At 42.3% G+C, this 23,948-nt stretch overlaps 6 protein-coding genes across 6 annotated transcripts; 4 read left to right on the plus strand and 2 right to left on the minus strand.

Annotated features, from left to right (window-relative positions):
* Window positions 1-1,203: 1,203 nt before the first annotated feature.
* On the minus strand, window positions 1,204-2,757 carry LOC133490205 (histone H4). The gene has a single exon (XM_061799977.1). It carries the CDS (start codon window positions 2,744-2,746, stop codon window positions 2,435-2,437), a length of 312 nt encoding a protein of 103 aa, XP_061655961.1. The 5' UTR covers window positions 2,747-2,757; the 3' UTR covers window positions 1,204-2,434.
* Window positions 2,758-3,968: 1,211 nt separating this feature from the next.
* Window positions 3,969-4,804, plus strand: LOC133490197 (histone H1-like). Its single transcript, XM_061799968.1, has one exon. It carries the CDS (start codon window positions 4,020-4,022, stop codon window positions 4,659-4,661), a length of 642 nt encoding a protein of 213 aa, XP_061655952.1. The 5' UTR covers window positions 3,969-4,019; the 3' UTR covers window positions 4,662-4,804.
* Window positions 4,805-5,872: 1,068 nt separating this feature from the next.
* Window positions 5,873-6,557, minus strand: LOC133490210 (histone H2A). The gene has a single exon (XM_061799983.1). It carries the CDS (start codon window positions 6,373-6,375, stop codon window positions 5,989-5,991), a length of 387 nt encoding a protein of 128 aa, XP_061655967.1. The 5' UTR covers window positions 6,376-6,557; the 3' UTR covers window positions 5,873-5,988.
* Window positions 6,462-7,304, plus strand: LOC133490201 (histone H3). Its single transcript, XM_061799973.1, has one exon. The coding sequence runs from the start codon at window positions 6,744-6,746 to the stop codon at window positions 7,152-7,154; it is 411 nt and encodes a 136-aa protein (XP_061655957.1). The 5' UTR covers window positions 6,462-6,743; the 3' UTR covers window positions 7,155-7,304.
* A 418-nt stretch (window positions 7,305-7,722) lies between these two features.
* LOC133490203 (histone H2A-like) lies at window positions 7,723-8,261 on the plus strand. The gene has a single exon (XM_061799975.1). The coding sequence runs from the start codon at window positions 7,773-7,775 to the stop codon at window positions 8,157-8,159; it is 387 nt and encodes a 128-aa protein (XP_061655959.1). The 5' UTR covers window positions 7,723-7,772; the 3' UTR covers window positions 8,160-8,261.
* A 4,826-nt stretch (window positions 8,262-13,087) lies between these two features.
* zgc:92275 (cholesterol 7-desaturase nvd) lies at window positions 13,088-23,760 on the plus strand. Its single transcript, XM_061799949.1, has 7 exons — window positions 13,088-13,529; window positions 18,116-18,304; window positions 18,559-18,737; window positions 20,443-20,568; window positions 20,843-20,962; window positions 21,374-21,550; window positions 22,884-23,760. Exons 1-7 carry the CDS (start codon window positions 13,124-13,126, stop codon window positions 23,043-23,045), a joined length of 1,359 nt encoding a protein of 452 aa, XP_061655933.1. The 5' UTR covers window positions 13,088-13,123; the 3' UTR covers window positions 23,046-23,760.
* Window positions 23,761-23,948: the final 188 nt, after the last annotated feature.

Below are 23,948 nucleotides of genomic sequence, written 5' to 3' on the forward strand. Positions count from 1 at the left end.
GCCCTGGTGCTGATGGTGGGTGTAGATGAGGTGGTGTCCCCCAGCCTCACCATTGCTGTGTCCTGCCCGTCAAAAAGCTGTAAATCCACTAGCATACGGCAGGCGAGACGCTGAGCTGGAGAAGCTTGGAGGAGTGGAGTTCGGGGATGATGGTGTTGAACGCAAAGCTGAAGTCCACGAACAGGATCCTTGCGTGGGACCCTGCGCCATCAAGGTGTTCCAGGATGAAGTGCAGTTCCATGTATATACTGTATATATGAAAAATTACCCACGTATTTTATTTGAATTAAATGTGTTGATTGTTTTTTTTTTTGTATGTGCGTGGAGATAATGCATTAAATTAATTAAATGATTATTATTATATATTACAGCATGGCGGCTTGTTGTTCATTTGCTGTTATACGCTGTCATCTAGTGGCCATTTTGTGTCACTGTTCTTGCCATGGCCATTTATAATGCGTTAGGTTCAAAAGATGTTCTGTTTTTAAGAAATACAAAGAATTGCAACACAGACTGGTAGTCACTTAATGTTCATGTTTGATAGGTAATGCTATCGCTCTATAGTAATTAAGTTGATTAGATCATTTAATTCACGTAATGATTGATGCCCAATGTGTTTTGCACTTGACAGTTTCCCCCTTTCAGTCATCAATAAATCTGAAATCAACTGGTCAGGGTTTGTGAAGAAATTTGGAATCCGTAGTCCTTCCCATGCAATCTCTCGGGCCCCCTTCAGCTCGGTCGGCCTAGCTAGGCCTCTGGTGGTACTGTAAGTGGTTGAGGTCTTCAGTGCGCCCTCCAGTGGTCAAAAGTGGTAAACAATGACATGTTGACAAGGTAAATCAAATATTGACTGAAGAGTTACTAATGGTGTTGGTATTAAAACATAACCTCCAAAATCTCATGTTTACCGTATTTGTATTAATTTATTACATTGAAGATGTACAAAAAAAACTAAATTTAAAATACATTTCTTCATCTTTTTATCATTTTTAAAGAATGGCCAAATTATATTTAACGTTCCCCTCCCCCCCCCCCAAAAAAAATCACTTCAATAACTGATTAATTGGAAATTTTAAATGAGAATGAATTGCTTCACTGGCAAAGCTTTTCCGTGTGTCTTTGTAGTTTTTATTTGTCAAATAATTGACTCATTGATTAATTGTAAAACAAAGCACATCACTTTTTAAGCAACGAATTATTTTACTACAATACACAACTTTGTTTACCTCATCGACGAATAACCTGGCCTCCCGAGAGTCCCGACTTCAAATCATGCAGTCGCTGTACTGTACATAATGTATAAAGATAGATTCAAATAGACATAACATTCAAATAGCCTATGAAAGGGTATAACAGACTGACATTTATTCACTAATTAGATGGAATAGGTTTTTTATCTCATGATTAGTGTCGACAGATACAGTCAGGGTTAGTATAGAGGGGGTCGTGCTACGCGCGCTGTGCCAGCGCCACTCTCTGATTGGCTGACGACATCGCGCCACTCTCTGATTGGCTGACGACATCGCTCGCTTGGAGAGGCTCGACTCTCCTGTTGAAGCTCCTGGCGAGCCTTAGCTGCACTGGTTTCGGACGTGAAAGAGGACAGGTGACGTATTTTGGCGGTTAGACCTTCACCCTTCCCACCCCTCCCACAATGACCGAACAGAAGCTTCTTTGTTGTGCACACACACACACGCACACAAAATGTTATTCGATTTAATATCGCCAAAGTGAGTACACACGAAACAAGAGACAAAAAGCCAATGTAATTCACAATAAAATAACATCACCGCAATTATTATTATTTTTTTTTTTTACGAAGCTTAAGATTTCATGAGTATCTTCTTAGTGTTTCTCAAACTTTTGACGCAAAGTTCCACTTCAAGAATACTTACCTTCCCAAGCACCACCATGATGACCAACACTAAAACTACAGTTGCAACGTTAATCAAAAACTAAGGAAGTTTTAGTCTTAAAACGTGCACAGTATTTAATATTTGAACATTAACACAGTGCTTAAACATTCGAGGGGGGGGGGAAGCTGTTAAATAACTAAATAGTAATAATAATGTATGGTACATGAATTTTTTTCCCATCGAAACGTTTAAAAACAAATTGTTGGTTAAGATTAAAGGCAAAGTTATTGCACCTAAAAAGTTAAACACTATACAACTAAAATATCCTATACTTGAAAACATACAGTACTGGAAAAGTTACTTAATCGTATCTTGTTTGGAGTGCAGATAACTTGTATACGCAAGATTACACGCGTGTAGCACACTTCCACGTCACGTCCTGTAATTACAATTTGTGAGTATGATGAAGGATCGATATCAAGACACGATCACGGACAAAAATAGCTCTGAGATGAATCAGTGCGTGGCCCTTAAAAGGGCCTTTGGTTTAAATGTTGATGGGACGCCTGAAGAGTTTAACCACCGAAACCGTACAGTGTACGTCCTTGTCTCTTGAGAGCGTAAACCACATCCATAGCGGTGACGGTTTTCCTCTTGGCGTGCTCGGTGTAAGTGACGGCGTCGCGGATGACGTTCTCCAGGAAAACCTTGAGGACGCCGCGAGTTTCCTCGTAGATGAGACCGGAGATTCGCTTGACTCCGCCACGGCGAGCCAGACGGCGGATGGCGGGTTTAGTGATGCCCTGGATGTTATCACGGAGAACTTTGCGGTGACGCTTAGCGCCGCCTTTCCCCAAACCTTTTCCGCCTTTGCCTCTGCCTGACATTTTGTCGCAGTTGTAACCTACAGCGTAGAATGGAGGACTTCATCGCGGACGGCCGTTCTTATAACAAGACTGCGGACCTGAACGAGGAGAGTTGACGTAACGTCCGCGCATGCGTGTGTGCGCGCGCGCGTTTATGCCTTAACACGGTTGTTTGTTAAAACTTAAAAGCACATAAAATAACTGTATTGGCTCAATGGAGCACCGTTGTTTTTCCATTTGTTTTTCCTCACTGTCAGAGGTGAAAGTGATTCTAGGATTTATTACTAATTATTACAGTACTGCTTTATTAATAGATGTATCCTATAGCAACATCTTGAACATCTTTTGATGTATTAATAGTGTCTAACTTAATATAGCCCTAACCTAATTAAATAGATCTAACAAAAGAAACATGATCTGAAAAAGGTTTATGGTCAGACCATAATTGCACAAAATGCAAAGTACAATAATTGCTACTTTCAAAAGCGTCTTATGATATTGAAATTGATTCACACACACACAAAAAAAGATTTATTAGCCATTGATGTTATCAAAGGCGGGGTTTTATGCACAGGAATAGACTACAGACACACATTTTATACCCACAATTATTTTAAGTCTAACTGGACATGTACTGTGTTCCTTACCCATACTGTATTTATACATCAGCTATATGTGTAAATTCTCCATACTGAGACAGACAAACATATTTCCTGACTTGGACATAAAGGTATTATTATTGCAGTTTAAAGACGTGAGGAGTGTTAACAGATCCCAACAGACACGAGTCAAAGGTCTCAGTCATGACGTGTGTTTGCTGGCCTCAGAAAACGTTGTTTTGTTCCCAAATCCTCGCCAATACACGCCTTTTTAGACTTTGGGTCCGTGGATGAACATGTTATTTCATCTGCGAAGCGGTTTTTGTCACATCGTGAGTTTTTAAAAATCATTTTATTGAAGAAATAAGTGAGGAAATTCGCCGAGTAGCGCTGCTCACGACAGTGAAGAGGTGACGTTTGGAAGCTCTGCCAAGAAAATGCAAGGAGTACAAGACATTTAAACAACCTCGATGGGGAGAGACACAAGCGTGTTATCTATTCAAATCGTTGTCGGCGATTTAAATAGTTTCCGTTGTTATTTTTCACCATTTGAAGTGTGCGGAGAAAACACAAGTGAGGAGAGTTTGTCAGCGCGCCGCGGAGCAAAGTGCCCGATTGACTCTCCACGGTTCTCATGGTGCGTTTAAGTCCAGCCTCTTGCTTGGGAAAAGCAATTGTCCATTGAACCGAACATCATGGCAGAAGTAGCTCCAGCTCCAGCTCCAGCGGCTAAAGCGACCAAGAAGAAGGCTCCCAAGCCCGCGAAGAAGAAGGTCGGACCCAGCGTCGGCGAGCTCATCGTCAAGGCTGTGGCCGCGTCCAAGGAGCGCAATGGCGTCTCTCTGGCCGCCCTCAAGAAGTCTCTGGTCGCCTCCGGTTACGACGTGGACAAGAACAAGTCCCGCGTCAGGACCGCCGTCGTGAACTTGGTCACCAAGGGAACTCTCGTCCAGACCAAGGGCACCGGCGCTTCTGGCTCCTTCAAGATGAACAAGCAGGCCGAGGGGAAGGCGAAAGCGCCCGCCAAGGCTGCGGCCAAGAAGACCCCCAGCAAGCCCAAGAAGCCCGCCGTCAAAAAGGCAACAGCGAGCAAGAAGCCCAAAACGGCCGCAGCCAAGAAGACGAGCCCCAAGAAGGCCGCCAAGAAGCCCGTCAAGGCTGCGACGCCCAAGAAAGCGGCCAAGAAGCCCACCAAGAGCCTCAAGAAGGCGGCGGCGGCGGCGGCGGCGCCCAAAAAAGCCCCCGCGGCCAAGAAGGCTTCTGCTGCCAAGAGGAGTCCCGCAAAGAGGGTGGCCAAGCCCAAAAGTGTCAAGAAGGCAGCGCCGAAGAAGAAGTGATTCAACGCTCCTCTCCACAAAAGGCTCTTTTAAGAGCCACCACATTCCCAAAAAAAGAGCAATGGTATCCGTCGTAAATGTCATTTAAATCAGTCACATGACCACACGTGCTGTAGCTGTGCAATAACAAATCTCAAACACTGCGTTCTTAATTTAATCTTAAATTATATTGTCAGTTGTGTGTGTGTGTGTGTGTGTGTTCTATTCATTTTTGCAAAAAATGCAAGTCTGTCATTGTTTATATCCTAATTTCATTGGCATAATGTATAAATTATAACAGTCGACCAATAACGTCGCTTCAGGAAAGACTCGTTTTGTGTATGTTCGTAAGTGTAGCTTACCCTTCAAAAGTTTGGGTTCACCCAGACAATTGAATGTTTTCCATAAAAGAATTTAATTAATAGATAGTGTCAAAAGCTTACATTAGTTAGGTAGCTAAATTCAAAAAAGAAAACAAACATCCTCAGATTCACTACACTCGGTTAAATATTTCATTATTTTTAATTTTATATTATAATTTTGATGATTATAGTTTAGAGTAAACAAAAACCTCAAATTCACCATCTCTCGGAACAAGATTACATAATCAAGAAACAATGACAATTATATTTAATATAGAAATTGGCCAGGAATTAGCCCTCTGAAAAGTATTTTTCCAAGTTTAATGAATGTATATAATGTATGAATCCTGATGTAAATGAACCTACCATATTGTCATTTATTGAGCTATACCTGTATATAATGTAGCTCCCCTAAAACGTATGGATGTGTGCTGTTTTTGTACACCACATTCACAATTTAGACGATTTTTATTTTCTTCTGTCATTTTAAGCCTGGTACCTTATTGAAGGTACCCCAAAAAAAAAAAAAAAAAAAGAGAAAAAAAACACGTGACCCCAAATAAAAATAGTAATGCTTGTGGTGGAAGGATCAATCAGAATATCAGTAGTGTTAATACCAAGTATCATACCAGATCGATTCTAGCGTGATGAGATCATAACCTGGTTTTAGTTTCACTCTTTTATGCAAACGTTGCTTCCGCGCAATGTGTTTTTCTGGAGTATAAAAAGATACTCAAGTGATTTGTTTAACAGTAATATCCTTACAGTGACATGAAGATTAGTAGGCACTGTTGTGTTAGTGTGTCCCTTTATTAATTGCATTGTCTGAATGGCGTTTGGTAACTTTGCATTATGTTCATCATTGTGATTTCAACTTCTTACTCATTGACGAGTATGGACAATTAAGGGAATGAAACGCTCTTATAGGAAAGTGTGTGGCTCTTAAAAGAGCCGTTTCGGGGTTAGTGCGGCGTCTGAGTGGACTTTTACTTGGACTTGGCTGCCTTCTCGGTCTTCTTGGGCAGGAGCACGGCCTGGATGTTGGGCAACACGCCGCCCTGAGCGATGGTCACTCCGCCCAGGAGTTTGTTGAGCTCCTCGTCGTTGCGGACGGCCAGCTGCAGGTGACGGGGGATGATCCTGGTCTTCTTGTTGTCGCGGGCTGCGTTCCCGGCCAACTCCAGGATCTCAGCGGTCAGGTACTCGAGCACGGCCGCCAAGTAGACGGGGGCGCCGGCGCCGACGCGCTGGGCGTAGTTGCCTTTCCGCAGCAGCCTGTGGACGCGACCGACCGGGAACTGCAGTCCGGCACGGGAGGAACGAGTCTTGGCCTTTGCTCGGGCCTTGCCGCCGGTCTTGCCTCTGCCGCTCATCTTGATACTTCTTCCCGGAGTGATAACGCGAAAGAAATGTGCCCTTCGGTGCTCAAAGTCCTGCTTTAATAGCCGCAGAATGCGCGGGACGCTCGAGGCAGACCAACCAGGAAAGAGGCTTGAAAAGCGGAGGGGTCTTTGCACTTCGGGGGCCTGTTTGAACCCAATCTCCCCCAATTGGCAGCGAGCATTGAGGCGGGAGGTCACCCTTCAAGGCGGGGCTGACCTCCGGCAAGGGCCGGCCACCAATCAGGATGCGCCGCCCTGAGGGGGACGTCGCTCATGCGCAGCAGAACCAAGCGCTTAAAAGGCGGCTCGAGTAGCTTTTCTACCGCATTTCCTTTCGTCGGGTAAAGAGAAGCGCTAAAATGGCGAGAACCAAGCAGACCGCCCGCAAGTCCACCGGAGGCAAAGCTCCCAGGAAGCAGCTGGCCACCAAGGCGGCCCGCAAGAGCGCCCCGGCCACCGGCGGCGTCAAGAAGCCTCACCGTTACAGGCCCGGTACCGTGGCTCTCCGTGAGATCCGTCGCTACCAGAAGTCCACCGAGCTGCTCATCCGCAAGCTGCCCTTCCAGCGCCTGGTCAGGGAGATCGCTCAAGATTTCAAGACCGACCTGCGCTTCCAGAGCTCGGCCGTCATGGCTCTGCAGGAGGCCAGCGAGGCTTACCTGGTCGGCCTGTTCGAGGACACCAACCTGTGCGCCATCCACGCCAAGAGGGTCACCATCATGCCCAAAGACATCCAGCTGGCACGTCGCATCCGAGGGGAGAGAGCATAAGCTTTTCTTCTCGCACCACAACGGCTCTTTTAAGAGCCAACACACTTGACTCTAAATGAGGCTTTCCATCATGACCTGAAATGTTAAAATGTGGTCTCCTGTGGTACACACAAGTGTGTGTATATATACGTACAATAAGGGTATATCGAAACTGCTACGCATTTTTTTTTTGTTTAGTTTGAAAACATTTCAAAACAAGATACTGCGTAATACAAGCAACAGTATGTTACTAAAACCAAGTAAGAGACTAGTACGCATCAATTTAACATGACTCGTATCCGTAAGGATAATTTAAGTCATGGAGAGGGAGCATGGTTAAACTGAAAGCATCGTGCATTTGAAATCACGACACCTTTGCCATCACTTTTTAAATTATATTTTAGTGTTCGATGATACACAAAATATAGTATGTACACTTCAAAACAAATACCCCAGGATGAACACTGCTGTAGGATAAAACAAGGTGGAAAGTCGACAGCATCATAGTCCTGATTGGGTAACAGTTTCTCCGCTTCAACTAGCCAATCAATGAGCAGCAGCTGTATGGATAAATACCCTGGCTCACCACTTGGATGTTGTGGTTTCAGTGTTGATATACAACTAAGAAGTGCAATAGCCATGTCAGGAAGGGGTAAGACCGGTGGCAAAGCCAGAGCAAAGTCCAAGACTCGGTCTTCCCGTGCCGGACTACAGTTCCCAGTCGGTCGCGTCCACAGACTCTTGCGGAAGGGCAATTATAGTGAGCGAGTCGGCGCCGGCGCCCCCGTCTATTTGGCGGCCGTGCTCGAGTACCTGACCGCTGAGATCCTGGAGTTGGCCGGGAACGCAGCCCGCGACAACAAGAAGACCAGGATCATCCCCCGTCACCTGCAGCTGGCCGTCCGCAACGACGAGGAGCTCAACAAACTCCTGGGCGGAGTGACCATCGCTCAGGGCGGCGTGTTGCCCAACATCCAGGCCGTGCTCCTGCCCAAGAAGACCGAGAAGGCAGCCAAGTCCAAGTAAAAGTCCACTCCGACGGCCCACTAACCCCGAAAAGGCTCTTTTAAGGGCCACACCCTCATTTCATAAAGAGTTTCCGCTTCGGAACAAACTCATCAATGGCATGAAAAGGTTACACACACACACACACACACACACACACACACACACACACACACACACACACACACACAATATGTAATTTATATATATATATATATATATATCCATTTTCTGAGCCGCTTATCCTCACTAGGGTCGCGGGTGCTGGAGCCTATGTCCCTTTATTAATTGCATTGTCTGAATGGCGTTTGGTAACACAAATATGAAATATACATAATTTACAAACCAGGTCCTGACATGCACGTTAGCGACCCTTTTAAATAGAGCCATTGCACACACATACACCTGAGGTTGAATACAGTCATCAGTCTGTCTGCAGAGGGCACAAGAGACCACTGAATACATAAATCAGGCTGACTATCTAAATGTCACAAGCCAACGCCTGACACCGACAAGAAAAAGCACACAGCTGATGACAAATGTCTTCAGACACTAAAGAGAGTCCAAGCCTGACCACAAAGATGAGGCTCTCATAGTCATTACGGAATACTTCTCCATTAGGGATGAGGTAAGTGCACAGGATAGGGTGCAGTAACGAGACCCGTAAATTATTTGTTGACCTGTGTGCCCAGAAGGGTTTGAAGGTCCTTTATTTTCACTATAGAGAGGATGTGAAGAGGCTTCTTGGTGCTTATGCCAAAGAGAAGGGCCAAGCTGCTTTGGATATTGCCCTTGCTGAATACTTAGCCAAAATGGGGATCAAAACCAAGCCAAGAGACAATTAAGAGAACTGCAGTGGACATTGGGACAGAGTACCTCTTCCTGGTTCCTAGTCAAACTGCCGTTTACCAACATGCTGAAAAAGCCACGTGAGACAAAACGCTCCACAATCTTGACCGTGTGAAATACTAAAACTTCATTAGAGTAACACACAGCAGAGCGCAGACCTACAGTAGGACAAGTTGGAAATGTTGACAAAAAAAGCTTAAAATGGAGGACTGTGCATCCACTTGGTGGTGCATTTATTAATTGAATATAAGTTACTTCGCAGGCGACTTTGTGGTTCATGGAGAGTCAAGTAACACTTTTTTAGTAGAAGCATAGCCCTCCGTTTGCATTGTGGGGCAGGGGGACTGGTTCTATCAGTAGGCTGCTGAAAATAATTCTTCTCAAATCTTGATTTGCATTAAAATGGTAGTAGTTTTGCTCGCATGTGCCATCCCTACTCATAAATTCTATAAATTTTGCATGCTTATTCAAATCAACTGTCACATTCCTGCCTGAATTGTCTATAAATGGCAATGAGTCTTTCACATCTCTGTGGAGATATTTTTGCCCACTCTTCCTTGCAGAATTGTTTTAATTCAGCAACAATGGAGGATTTTCAAGCACGAATGGCCTTTTTAAGGTCATGCCACAGCATTTCAATTGGATTCAAGTCGGACTCTGAATAGGCTACTCGTAAAACCTTCGTTGTTTTTATTAAAGCCATTCAGAAGTTGATTTACCAGTGTGTTTTGGATCGTTGTCCTGCTGCAGAACCCTCGTGCGCTTCAGCTTGAGGTTACAAACTGATGGCCGAACATTCTCCTTTAGGATTTTGTGGTAAAGAGCAAAATTCATGGTTCCATCAATCACAGCACGCAAGTTGTCCAGGTCCTGAGTGTGAAAGCAGGCCCAGACCATCACACTAACACCATGTTTGATGTTCTTTTTCAGAAATTCTGTGTTACATTTACGCCAGATGTAACGAGACACACAAAAAGTTCAACTTTCATCGCGTCAGTCCATAGAATATTCTCGAAAAACTCAGATTTTTTTCTTTTTTTCCTTCTTTTTGCAAAAGTAAGTAAGACAAGCCTTTACGTTCTTTCTGGTCATCAGTTGTTTTCACCTTGGAACCCTGCAATGGATGCCATTTTTGCCCAGTCTCTTCCTTATTCATGAGTCATGAACAGTGAACTTAACTGAGCCAAGGGAGGCATGCAGTTCTTTAGATGTTTTTCTGGGTTCCTTTGTGACCTCCTGGATGAGTTGTTGCCATGCTTTTGGGGTAATGTTTATAGGACGGCCACTCCTGAGAAGGTTCATCACTGTTCCATGTTTTCTCCATTTGAGGGAAATGGACCCTTGTGAGGATAAGTGGTTCAGAAAATGGATGGATGGATGGATGAGTGTAATGGCTCTCACCATGGTTTGCTGGAATGTAGGGCTAGGGTTTTCTCTTGTTTACACAGAGATCCAAATAGGGGAAACTGTGAACTGGCCGGAATTTACCAGTACAGTTCCTGGACATCAATGCAAAGATGAATGGAACCTCCATTAAACAGGAAATTAGGTTACATTTTTGTAAAGTTGTAGACCAGCACCCTTCCCAGCCTCTCTTCGAACAGAGCTGTGGGAAACAAAACATTTGATTTATGCAAATAAAAGCATATATACAGATACTTTGAATTATTTAATATACAACATCTTGTAAAAGTCAACCAAATGCATTGGAAGAGGCAAATTCGTAGTGTGGAAAGTCACGATCATGATGTCTCAGTAGAATTTCTCAGTAACGTTTTATTATTATTTTGTTAACCTGTGTTAGACGTAAGCCTAAGGAAGCCAGGTTGGGAGAAGCCAAACTTCAATGATGATGCAAGTTTCGTATTTACTTTACAAGACGGACGCGGGGGGCAGTTATGCCCAGCATCACATCACCCCCACCCAGACCAACCAGCTCCACAACGGATGTGTGAATGTATGTGATGCATTAAAAATCAGCGGGGGAAAGGCTAAGCGGGCCAGGGAACAAGCTGGAGTGCAGAAACACCTGTCTGACTGTCCTCCCCAGCCCGACCCTACCTTTCCTCCGCCGATGGGTGTATGCATCAAAACCGGAGGACAAGCCGGGCAGAGAAGGGGAACGACCGGACGGGAGACCAGCACCGATGTGCCAGCACCTGGCCCGGCGTCCGCATCATCATGCCTCGCGCCAGCCCTCCAAGGGACCCTGGAGGAGATGTCAATGTGCCCAGTGCGTGAAATATGTACAGTGTGAGTAATAAAAATGTGCAGAGTGCATGATGTAATATGCTCCCAGCGACCCTGCACAAGATAATAAATCCATCCATCCATTTTCTGTTCCGCTTATCCTCACGAGGGTCACGGGCGTGCTTGAGCCTATCCCAGCTGACTCTAGGCGAGAGGCGGGGTACACCCTGAACTAGTCGCCAGCCAATTGGAGGGCACATATAAACAAACCACCATTTGCACTCACATTCACACCGATGGGCAATTTGTTACATTAATACTACTACTCTGACTGTGTCTATCAAAACTAAGCGTTTTTATCGGGCAAAGTTTCGAATGAAGTTGTGCACATACTGTTAATTACAACCAAAGTAATAAACATTGTTACATTAATACTACTGCTCTGACAGTGTCAATCAAAACTGAGCCTTATTAGAGGCCAAATTTTCTAATGAAGTTGCACAAGTGCACTTTATTGTGTGGCCTGTGAGTGTTTACCGAGTACTCAAAGCATTTTAATGTTGTGGTTAGTGGTTACACTCTGGTTGTTACCAGGCATCAGCCTGCTAACATTGCATTCACAACAAAGGGATTAGGAGTCATTATGGAACGTTTGACTTGCATCGGGACTCTCCAACAAGTCCCCACCCCCACCACCCGCAAAGAATAGGGTCAAATCTTGATCTATTGAACCACAATTACACAAGCATATAGCATCTTTTTTCAACGCAAGCCCCCGGCTAATGTTGCTGTTTAAATTTTACACATCAGGCATGTTTGGTTTGCTAAGGCTCCAAGCTAGCAACAGCAGTCTACTTAATCTGCAGTTCACACATGAAGTAAAAATGGCAAGAGCCTCTCTTTGTGTTCTTGTGGGTGGAGTAAGCTCATGTCACAGCCCATCTATGGAATCAGATTTGTGGCAAAAAGAATCACACAAACTTTTTAAAATTGCAAACAACAAAGAACATTATCAAACAAAACGTATTGTATTGCAAACACAAAATTAGACACCCGCCTTACAATAGGAGCCGTAAAATTCTAAGTTAATGATTATTTGCTAAAAACAATAACGTTATCAGTTTGAACGTTAACTATCTTGTCTTTGTAGTGCATTCAATTAAATATAGGTTGAACCTGATTTGCTAATCATTGTATTTTGTCTTTATTTATGTTTAACACAATGTCCCAACTTCATTGGAATTGGGGTTTATATATATATATATATATATATATATATATATATATATATATATATATATATATATATATATATATAGACACACACACACACACACACACACACACACACACACACACACACACACACACACACACACACACACACACACACACAGCCCCCCTGGAGAAGACTCCACCAGCCATAAATTGGTCTATTAACTTCCATGGTGGAAACTCCGGTTAGAGCGTCAGCCTCACAGTTCTGAGGACCGGGGTTCAATCCCCGTCCCCACCTGTGTGGAGTTTGCATGTTCTCCCCGTGCCTGCGTGGGTTTTCTCCGGGCACTCCGCTTTCCTCCCACATCCCAAAAACATGCATTAATTGGAGACTCTAAATTGCCCGTAGGTGTGAATGTGAGTGTGAATGGTTGTTTGTTCGTATGTGCCCTGCGATTGGCTGGCAACCAGTTCAGGGTGTACCCCGCCTCCTGCCCGATGACAGCTGGGATAGGCTCCAGCACGCCCGCGACCCTCGTGAGGAGAAGCGGCTCAGAAAATGGATGGATGGATGGAAACTCTTCATAAGGTGTGTTTACAGACTGAGGGCGTGTTCAAAAAAAAAAAAAAAAAAAAAAAAAAAAAAAACTACTTTGCATTCCTCCTGCTGCTACCTGCTCTCACCCGAAGTGTGTCGTCTGAGAATCAGAAGGCAGCCAGCCAGTACCATGAGTCAGAAACATTATATTAAGAGGGTAGCCGCCTCGGCCAGCCTGGTAGTATGTGCCCTTCTCTTCATGCAAACCGGACAACCCCAGGGCCCACAAGTGGGCACCGACTACTCCACTTGGAGGGATGTGATGATCCAAGGCGCTGATGTGTGCATCATAGCATGTTTTCCCCTCCTTTTGGTCTCCACGTACAAACTGTTCTTCAGCCCAATGGAGCTGCTTAAGACACTGGAGGATGTGGGATACATCAGGGAGGACGGCCGCTCCAAGGCGCGCACTGCCAACGATGTGCGCCGCCGCAGGACAACCGGAGACCTGCCCCCAGTCTACCCAAACGGCTGGTACCGAGTTCTGGATTCTCACATGCTGGAGGGAGGAGAAGTCAGAGATGTCACCATGGTTGGTACGTAATTCTGGATTCAAATTCTACTATAATGTTAGCATAGAAAACTTCCTAATGTCTTAGATCCTTAGATTAGTGTGATGGAGCTGTGGTTCTAAAACTTTTTACACCAAGTACCACGTAAAAAAAAAACAACAAAAAAAAAAAACTTAGTTCTCAAAGTACCACCTTAATGAACACCAATAAATACAGAAGTGTAGTTGGCCCAAGTGTTTCATCAAAAACGAGAGTAAGGTTTTAGTCCTAAAGATATATGTAATGTTACGGAAAGCCACACTAACATTATGCACCGTTTATTAACACCGTGCTTAAATATAGGAAAATATACTTAAATAATGATCCAATTAAAATTTATTGCACATGAAAGTTAAATAATATCTGTACCTTACTAAAAGTTTAAAAACAAACACCTTTTACAGATTAACGCTACAGTATATAACTTTTGGCGCCCCCCAGTTTGAATTCTCCATTACAACAAAAGAACAGAGCTGTCGCTTCAATATGACGTAAGGCAATGCAATGTGATTCTACAACATTTTTACTACGTTTTGAAGAAGATTTTCCGTGCCATCATCTGCAGTGCACCACCAACCGGGTCAGCGCGGGAAATGAATAGGGCGGTCACTACATATAAAAAATAAGATACTGACGAATACAGCACGATGTTAGAGGAGCAGATTGGCTTAATCATCATCATGTCATCTCCTCTAGTAGTGGCTTTGTTGAAGATGATTTTTTTCTCCATTATTATTATTATCATTTTTTAAGTTGTGGATTCTAGCTTTCAATGCAAATGTATTATACTAAAAAGTTAACTACACCAGAAATGTACTTGTATATATTCTTTCATGTACCACGAGAAGAAGAATCACTGGAGTAGACAAAAATTGTCTTTTGTCCTGATCCAGGAAATTGGAGCCGATTAAATCTGGTGACAAGACATATATAACCCTTAAGGCAGGGCTCAAGAGTCCAGCTAATTTGGTCCCTTGTGCGTCCTAATTTCTCAACAGTGTGCCTATTGAAAAAGCGTTACGGTTAGGGGGTTAGCTTAACGTTAGGGGTTTGGGTGTTAGGGCAGTATATTGCCTCTTAAGGTATTAATAACTGCGGCACGGTGGCCGACTGGTTAGAGAGTCAGCCTCACAGTTCTGGGGACCCGGGTTCAATCCCCGGCCCCGCCTGTGTGGAGTTTGCATGTTCTCCCCGTGCCTGCGTGGGTTTTCTCCGGGCACTTCGGTTTCCTCCCACATCCCAAAAACATGCATTAATTGGAAGCTCTAAATTGCCCATAGGTGTGACTGTGAGTGCGACTGGTTGTTTGTTCGTTTGTGCCGTGCGATTGGCTGGCAACCAGTTCAGGGTGTACCCCGCCTCCTGCCCGATGACAGCTGGGATGGGCTCCAGCACGCCCGCGACCCTAGTGAGGAGAAGTGGCTCAGAAAATGGATGGATGGAGGTATTAATAACTCTCTATATTTCTGTGACAAATGTTTAATATTCAAGTGCAATTTTTGTGAACAGTCTGAATCTTTTTATATTTTTATATATTTTTTATCTATCCAAGATATGTTATTTATTTTTCTGCATTTCAATGCCAATGGTAAGTATTCTTGAGAATTAAAAGTTAATCGCTCTTAAAAAGGATGTACTTATGCTCTTATATCATTATATCAGCAGCATAAAAACAACAGCCTCTTTTATTGTTTCGATTAAAATATACAGTCCTAAAAATGGGTTATCGTGACAGGCCTAGGTGAGTGGCCTATCAGGCCCATCAGATTTAGTGTGGAAATAGCCATGGATGATCACATGAAAAGAACGATTGACAACTTCTTTATGAAAAATGTTAAGGCCTGATTTATCTGAAAGTCCTGACCAATGCTTTAAGCACTTTAAGCACCAACACTTTTCAATAAGTTTCCTGTCTCGTGGAATTTTGCTTCAAATAACGAACATAAAAGATGGCTAGTTCATCATTTGCTAGTCAATATTGCCTAAAAAAACCCAGGCAGCTATGTTATTTATTTATTTATTTATTTATTTATTTATGTTAAGATTGAACCTGTAAAGCTGCGGCGTTGAAGGCGATGCGTTTGGACCTATATATTATGCACCCACTCAAAAGTGTTTGTTGCATTTATGAAATCAATGAACTGCTACAGAGAACACAAAATTTTATTTGTGCACGTAACAAAATCAGTTGAAAAAAAAGATGCTTGGTTGAAGCCTACTTTCTAATAAATTAGTCAATGTCTATTTGAGTCCTCCTCATATTTATGCAATAAAACCAAACTGAAATTATCCACCTGCAGCGAACCCAAAATGCAAACCAAAATGGCCGTCTGCTTCTGTGTTCTGTCATCATTTTACCACATATAAGCATACAGCATCAGCACATCAGAGCTGTAGATGTCACCTTTATTTTCACAAACGATGGTCAACTGTCATCTGTGCGGTGTGAATGATGTCTGTTTTTAATAGAGATCACGCAGCATATAACTTTAGTTTTCTTCCATTTATCCATGGTTTACCTACCGAGGATCAAATAGCTCAATAAATCTTGGCACCAGGTGTCGCACATCGGTGGTTGTGGATAAGGATTGATAAAAAAAAAAATCATTTTATTGTAATGTTACAAGAGCACCATTATCCTCAAATTTAGAATTACATTCGAAAAATGAATGAACTAAAGCAATTAATTTAAATTTAATATTCATTTATTTTCCAAAGTCACATGGAACCACAGCAGAAGGATTAAAGAGCCACATGTGGCTCTGGAGCCCTGGGTTGCAGACCACTGCCCTAGATTAACAAAGCAACTTCAGTAAAACAGAAATATTCACTTAGTGTAGTACCCAAAAATCTGCATACATGCTGCCATTGTTGATGACCTTTCCCAAAACAATTAGGAGTAATTAAAGTCTTGTAATTGTCTTTTAAGAAGACAGTTTGAAGAGAATTATTTTTAATCGCTTGCAACCAGTCAGACCACATTGATGACCTTTCCCAAAACAATTAGGAGTAATTAAAGTCTTGTAATTGTCTTTTAAGAAGACAGTTTGAATAGAATTATTTTTAATCGCTTGCAACCAGTCAGACCACATTGTGGACAGTTCATCTTTTCAATTTTGCACTATGTATGTATGTATGTGTGTGTGTGTGTGTGTGTGTGTGTGTGTGTGTGTGTGTGTGTGTGTGTGCGCGTGCGTGTGTCTGTGTGTTTGTATGAGTCTGACGACACCTAGAACAGAAATTTGCCTTTTATTTTGCTTTTATTTCATTATTCTGTGAGAATGCAAATCAAGATTCAGTGTTATTCAGGCCCAAACATGTTTAGCATGTGTTCAGTACTGTACACGCTTAATTAAAGATTACTAAAAGCAGCTTGCCGTTCATGTTCATTGGTTTGTTGGGAAATTTGGATATTTAGAGACATTGTCTTGTCTAACAATGACTCATTGTTGACACCTTCTCTCATGTACATTTATATTGTGCAGGATTGTTGTAGTCAGTGAAACATGACTCCCTTAATCCCTTGAATATGGAAAATGGATGGATAGCTTAAAACATACGGTAGCATGCATGCACACTAAAACATACGCTAGCATGCATGTAGCGTATGTTTTTAAAAAGCCAGCGGGAGGAAAACTGTGTTCGGTTGTACTTTATTGACGTATTTAACAATGTAAACAGTGAGTTCGGTTGTACTTTATTGAAGTATTTAACAATGTACTCACGTTATTTTTTGATCAATCCTTATCCACAAATCCATCAAAGTCCTCATCTTCTGTATCCGAAATGAACAGCTGGGCAAGTTCTCCATCAAACATGCCGGGTTCCCTCTCGTCATTGTCAGAGTCAGTCTCGTTGCCGGGGGGCTGTTCAGCAATGATGCTGGCGTTTTCCTGCTTCCTCCACTTGCGAACCATGGATTTGTTGATCTTGAATTCTTTCGCTGCTCGATTCCCATGTTCCTCCGTGTAACTGATATCTTGCAGTTTAACCTGTGCTTCGTAAGCGTGTCTCTTCGTAGGTGCCATTTTCGGGGGTCCTTAGCCAAACCGATGTTGTTTTCACATACTATATACATACATACGTATGAACTGGCCTTTAATTGCCACACTAACACCAACACGAGAGAATTCAGAATCGATCACAGGGCACTTTAGACAGACAACTATTCACACTTAACTCATTCACTGCCAGCCTTCCCAGTTAACATGGATATTTGACTTCTAAAGCCGTCAATGGCAGTGGATGTGTTAAGTATTTAGTGTGACACTCCCCCATTAACCTGTAACCTTTTTGTACATCAGGACCTGATGATTGGGTTATACTTAATTAGCATGCATTGGAATGTCCCACAGAACCATTCACAAGAATGTTGGTCTAATTTTGTAACAAAAGGTAAAAACATTGGAACAAATAATTGTATGACAACGTAAATTTGGAGCAAGCTGCCCCTATAAAACTCAAATTAATGTATTTGTTAACATCAACTGCTCTAAAATGTACTTTCTTGCTATATCAAAATGGCTCCTGTGAAACAAAGTTATTTTGACAACAAAATCTGCTTCTCTTAGGTGTAAAGTTGGTAGTGTTTCGAGGTGAGGATGAGAAGGCCTATGTGTTAGATGCCTACTGCCCACACTTGGGTGCCAACCTGGCTGTGGGAGGACGTGTGGTGGGAAACTGTATTGAGTGCCCGTTCCATGGATGGCAGTTTCGGGGGAACGATGGCAAATGTGAGAGAATACCATATGCTGAAAAAGGTATGATCCAAATCAGTTGCTTGTGCATAATCACTTTTATAATTCAAAGAATAATATAACAAAGATAATGTCACTCAAGCAGTAACATAAAAATGCTTGCGCATATGTTACTTTTCCATTCTGTGTCATTGAATAAGATACTCAGGTGCTACCATTGGAGAGATTTATGGAAGGTCTTTGGTGTGTGAAGGTATGGAAGTATGGAAGGTCTTTGGTGTGTGATAGTACTGCATTTAATCTATGCTAACTTCAAGTGCCAGATTTTGCAAAGGTGGACGTCTGGACCAGCTGTGAAGTTAACAGTCAGATCCTGGTTTGGTTTCACTGTGATGGAGAAGATCCTCAGTGGATTGTCCCAGAGCAGGATGAGATTACCAGGGGCGACTGGGTCTATCGTGGAAGAACAGAACATTTTGTCAGCGCTCATATTGAGGTATGTGCTTGTGATGTTAAAACCCCCCACCATCATGACATACACGACGGGCACACTTGATTTAGGGATCAGTTGCTTACCGACCAATCTTTGTCCCTCAAAAGATGTCAGGGACAAAGTTAACATTCACAAGACTGGAATGGGTTTCAAAGCCATCGGCTACAGGCTTGCTGAGAAGGTGACACCCTTATTCGAAAGTGAAAGAAACCATGAGATCATCAATTGCCCTCAGTCTGGTGCTCGAGATCTTACCTCGTGGAGTGAGAATGATCATGAGAAAAGTAAGGAACACAACAGTAATTTAACAGTAAATGACCTGAAGGCAATTGGGACCTCAGTCACCAAGAGGACAGTTGATAACACACAGCTCCGTAACGAATCTGACTCAGGGAATGTTTGGGATGAAGTTCTGTGATCAGAAGATGACACCAAAGTCAAGCTCTTCGGTATCAACTCGACCCTCCATGCTTGGAGTATGAAAAAATCCTAGTATGACCCAAGGAACACCATACCCACAGTCATGCATGGAGGTGGAAACTAGAGATGGGAGCGGTCAAGTCAAAAGACTTGACTCCATTTCACTCCAGTTGCCTGTTTTATGACTTGCGACTTGCTTGCCAAATACTTCAGAAAGATTTGACTTTGACTTGGTAGTCAAGAGACTTGAATTGACTTTGTGGAAATCTGCATTTGAATTGAGACAGTTTGCCTTCTTTTTTTTTATTTGAAAGTAAGAAACATTTTGGCGGGTCAAGAGGATGGCAACCTGCATGGGTTGCAAATCGCGCATTAAAGACACTTGAAGTATCTATGTGTAGATTCTCAGTCGTTCAGGTCATGGCAATCTGCAAACGTTGAATCAATGCAACCAGAATGTCCTTGTTTGTTGAAGAAATGTCACCTTTAATCCAGAAGGCTTCTTTAGTTCGAAAGTTTAGGTGTGGAGTCCCTCTATTTATGCCAGGGTTGGTGTGTTCCCTGGGGGTGGTACACAATTGGGTGTTGTTGTTGCCCAGTGTGGTTCGTGAAAAACGACCGTCCTGCATAGCAATCAGACTTGTCTTGTGGCAAAAGAGCTCGTTAGGCCGGGCATTTGCAGACTGCAGAGCAAAGGTGAGTTGACACGTTAGCCAAAAGAGTCGGGAGCAAGTAAGAGGGGAAAAAGGCAAAAAAAAAAAAACCCTCATGCTTCACTTGAATGTGGGTATATTGTAGGAGTAAAACTTTGATAGGAATCCCCCCCTTGACAACACATAAAAGCTGAAATCTGATGGTGCACAATAATATTCTGCTACTACTATAACATAACAAACATTTCGCTTAGGGCCCCAATTTGGTCAGGGGCGGACCTGGTTAAAGGCAGACAACAGGTGATGCCTCAAACCTCCTCCTCTGCTAAGAGAAGGCTCGAAGGATTTACCTGAGGGAGGATTCTCCTTTCAAGATGAATTCAAGATATACATTGTATTTGAAACTTGAAGGGTGGAAGCGGTCTGCAAAGAGTTGACCGACTCCATATTTTACATGAATACACATTTATTTATCTAACTCTGTGGTGTAAATTTGCTCATTTAGATCATTTTGCTAAATTAGATAGAAAAAAAGAAAAATTAAACTGTGTTTTCAGTTTTATTGCACATGTTCGCCTAACACACTGATGACGCATAATGCAGTGTTGCATTCAGCCGCCGATGTCACTTTGCAGGAGATCCCTGAAAATGCAGCAGACCTGTCTCACCTGACTCACTTGCACACGCCAGGCATTGTCAGTGGAGTCGATCTGCGCTACACAAACAACAAAACTTGGCAGTTTGTCCGACATGATTGGAAAGTATGTTTATTTTCGGCTAATACATCTTTGCATGTTCACAGCTACCATGTTAGCATTCCCAGCATTCGTAGGATTTATGAGCCTGATTCTGGAGGTGCGGGTGCCATTTCCTCTTCTCAGGTTTCTTAATTGCATAATGTGAGGCACATCACAAACATGTTAAGACATCTTGGAACTCTTTTAAATTGTGGGAGAAAAAAACTCTTGAGAAAATGATTTGTTTTGGATTATTTATTTCTCTCAGTTCTATATGTGTGTGTGTTTTTAATTCAAGGCTCAGTGGGCACCAGAGTCCTTTCCCAACAATCATTGTTCTCAAATGCTGGTGAAACATTCCCTTTATGTGTTTGGACGCCATTGGCCCGTGTTGGATCTACGCATTGTTGCTAGACAGGTACAAGAAAGTCAAAAGCATATACAGTATATGATGTAACTCTTCATCGAACCAATAACTTGAAAATTCGTTTTCATAGAATGCTGTCTTGTAATTTTGATAATAGTGTCGTAGTGTCACTCATCGCCATTGTGACACCATATGAGCTGAAATATGTAATGTATTTTATACTGACCCTGGCACAAATGTTCCAAGCTTGCTTTATGAAACCACACAAAGTTGCGGCAATACGACAATATCCTGTCTTCACAGGGTTCTTTGTAAAAAGAAAAGCTGTCATATTTATACTATGCAAAAAAAAAAAAAAAAAAACTCCAAACTTCTAGACAGAACTCTACATTTGAATGTAACTACTCAATTCACTGAAGAAGATGCATACAACATTAAAAGAAAACATTTCATGAGTTTCAGGTAGGACCAGGAGTGGTGTTTCTGAAGTTTGACCACAGTTTCTTAGGCAGGGGAGTGATCATGCAATGTGTGACACCAGTGGAGCCTCTTTTGCAATGTGTCTCACATACAATCTTCTATCAGTCAAATATTCCAGCCCTGGTGCCCAAATTCCTCTTGAAAGGAGAATCTATTCAGGTAAAGCCTACTTGCACCCTGACACACAGTCCATATTTTCCTTGCCATAATTGTTGAACACAGGACACAAGACTGAACAACACCTAGTCTCCGTCGAATGGATGTATCTAATTTTAATTAGAATTCAATTGTATATTTTATATCCTTTTCACTCAGATTGCTGATCATTTTCAGATGTTTTAAAAGTACTAAAAGTATTTCAAAAGTATTACACTCTGTTTGCGCCTAATATCAGTCATAATGATTTCTTTGTGCTTGTTGTGTAAATATTACTCAGCGATTCAAAATTTGATGTAGAACTTTACTGAGAAGACATTACAGTGGTGCCTTGAGACACGAGTGACCCGATTTATGGGTTTTTCAGGATACAATCTGTTGTTCTAACAATTTTTTTTATTTTTTATTTTTTGCTTTGCGTCCGCAAACTTGAGATACAAGCCCTGTATGGTGGCAGTGTTCAAATTAGTATGTTAATATTCTCAAAAAAAAAAAAAGAGGATTCAAGTTGTTTATTGCCACTTTCAGTTTAAGATTACTAGCAAAAAAAAAAGAGAGAATTACAGTTTATGTATATAAAACAACCACGTAGCCTTTACTCCACTAGCTTAAGGCTAATGTTAAGATAACACATCAGGTAATGATTAGGATTTATGTGGCTGTTATCATCGCACTTTAAGCCACAGCTATTTGAACACAAACAGTGGGACAGCAACACATGTAGACAGACAATGTAACAGTTAAGATTAAGGGGTCTCGAGAGCCATTGTTACCCATGTTTATTTTTTTGTGTAGAAATTTCTTTGACTACACTTAAACCTTTGTGTCCTGCATACAGTGGGAAGCGATCCAGGGTTTAGGGGTGTGCGACGTAGCCAGGGGTTTATTATTTATTTTCGTTTATTGCTGTCTGTATTTTTTTTTTTTGTATTGCTAGAGCGGTCAGAGAGTTCACTAAATATAGAAAAAAATTCGGCAATTGACAATGCTGCATACAAAAGTCGTAATTCTTGTTTACATACTCTCCACACATGCGGACATCAAAATAAAAGCACTACTTTCAAAATAATATGTTTTTACAGACATTATATTTTGACTTCATGGTCACTGCGAGGGCCGGTCAGAGATTGTGGACGGGCCGGATGTGGCCCATGGCCGTACTTTGTCCCGGTCTGGCTTGTAATATTGCATCAAGCTTTTTGTATACATTTATTTTTGTAGTCTTCAGCTGTCAGACGAGACCTGGGAGAAAGTATAGTTCATATATTTTGGATGTGCTGGGAACAAACATTACCGATTCCAGTAATATGTATTCCATTTGTCTGTTTGTGTCTAGTTTGAGCGGGATGTGATGATCTGGAACAATAAAAAGTACATCTCTAAGCCTCTCCTCGTGAAGGAAGATTGTGCCATCCAGAAACACAGACGCTGGTACAGTCAGTTTTACAGTGAGAACAGTCCTCGACTCCAATACCAGCATAACACTTTAGACTTTTGACCTGCCTTTAGTCAGTTCATAAACATTTGCTTTCAAGTTAGCAGTGCATCCATTTTCCATACCGTTTATCCTCACTAGGGTCGCGGGTGTGCTGGAGCTTATCCCAGCTGACGCTGGGTGAGAGGCAGGGTACACACTGAACTGGTCGCCAGCCCATTGCAGGGCACATATAGATAAACAATGATTCCCACTCACAGCTATAAAAAAATGTAGGGTCTTCAATTAACCTACCATGCATGTTTTGGGAACGTGGGAGGAAACGAGTACATGGAGAAAACCCACGCAAGGGGAGAACATGCAAATGCCGAGGCCGGTTTTAAACCCGGGTCCTCAGAACTGTGAGGCAGATGTGCTAACCAGTTGTCCACCACGCCACCTACGTTAGCAATATTTGTGTAAATTCATATTTATGAACTTCATTTCTACATAGAACTTGAAAAATATCCTTTTATAGTAATCACAGTGCCCAGTTATTATGCAATTAATTTAAGCTAATGCTATGTGTATGTATTGTATGCTGTTAAATTGCTTACATTACAGTAATTAGTCCCCAGGATTCGTGTGGGCTCTCAGTCTGAACACTTGGGACAATGTAAAAGTAGTACATAGGTAAGAGATGAAAAAGAAAGAGACAAAGAAGAAAGTAGAGGTATTGCACAAGTACAAATACAATGATTGATGCCATATTTCCTGTGTGTGCTAGCTACTAAATAAAGTGAGTAAAAAAACAATGAAAGACTGCTTCTTGAAAACATCACATGGAGGCTATGAACCTTCACACTTTCTATAATACATCGAGGAACCACCAAAACTTGCAAGAATTACTTGCTAGCGATGTCAAATTCTCATCTACCGGAGGAACGAAAGTGTATGTTATAAATGTGTTAATATGTTATATTACAG

Source organism: Phyllopteryx taeniolatus, chromosome 15 (assembly GCF_024500385.1).
Source record: "Phyllopteryx taeniolatus isolate TA_2022b chromosome 15, UOR_Ptae_1.2, whole genome shotgun sequence".
Lineage (NCBI taxonomy): Eukaryota > Metazoa > Chordata > Actinopteri > Syngnathiformes > Syngnathidae > Phyllopteryx > Phyllopteryx taeniolatus.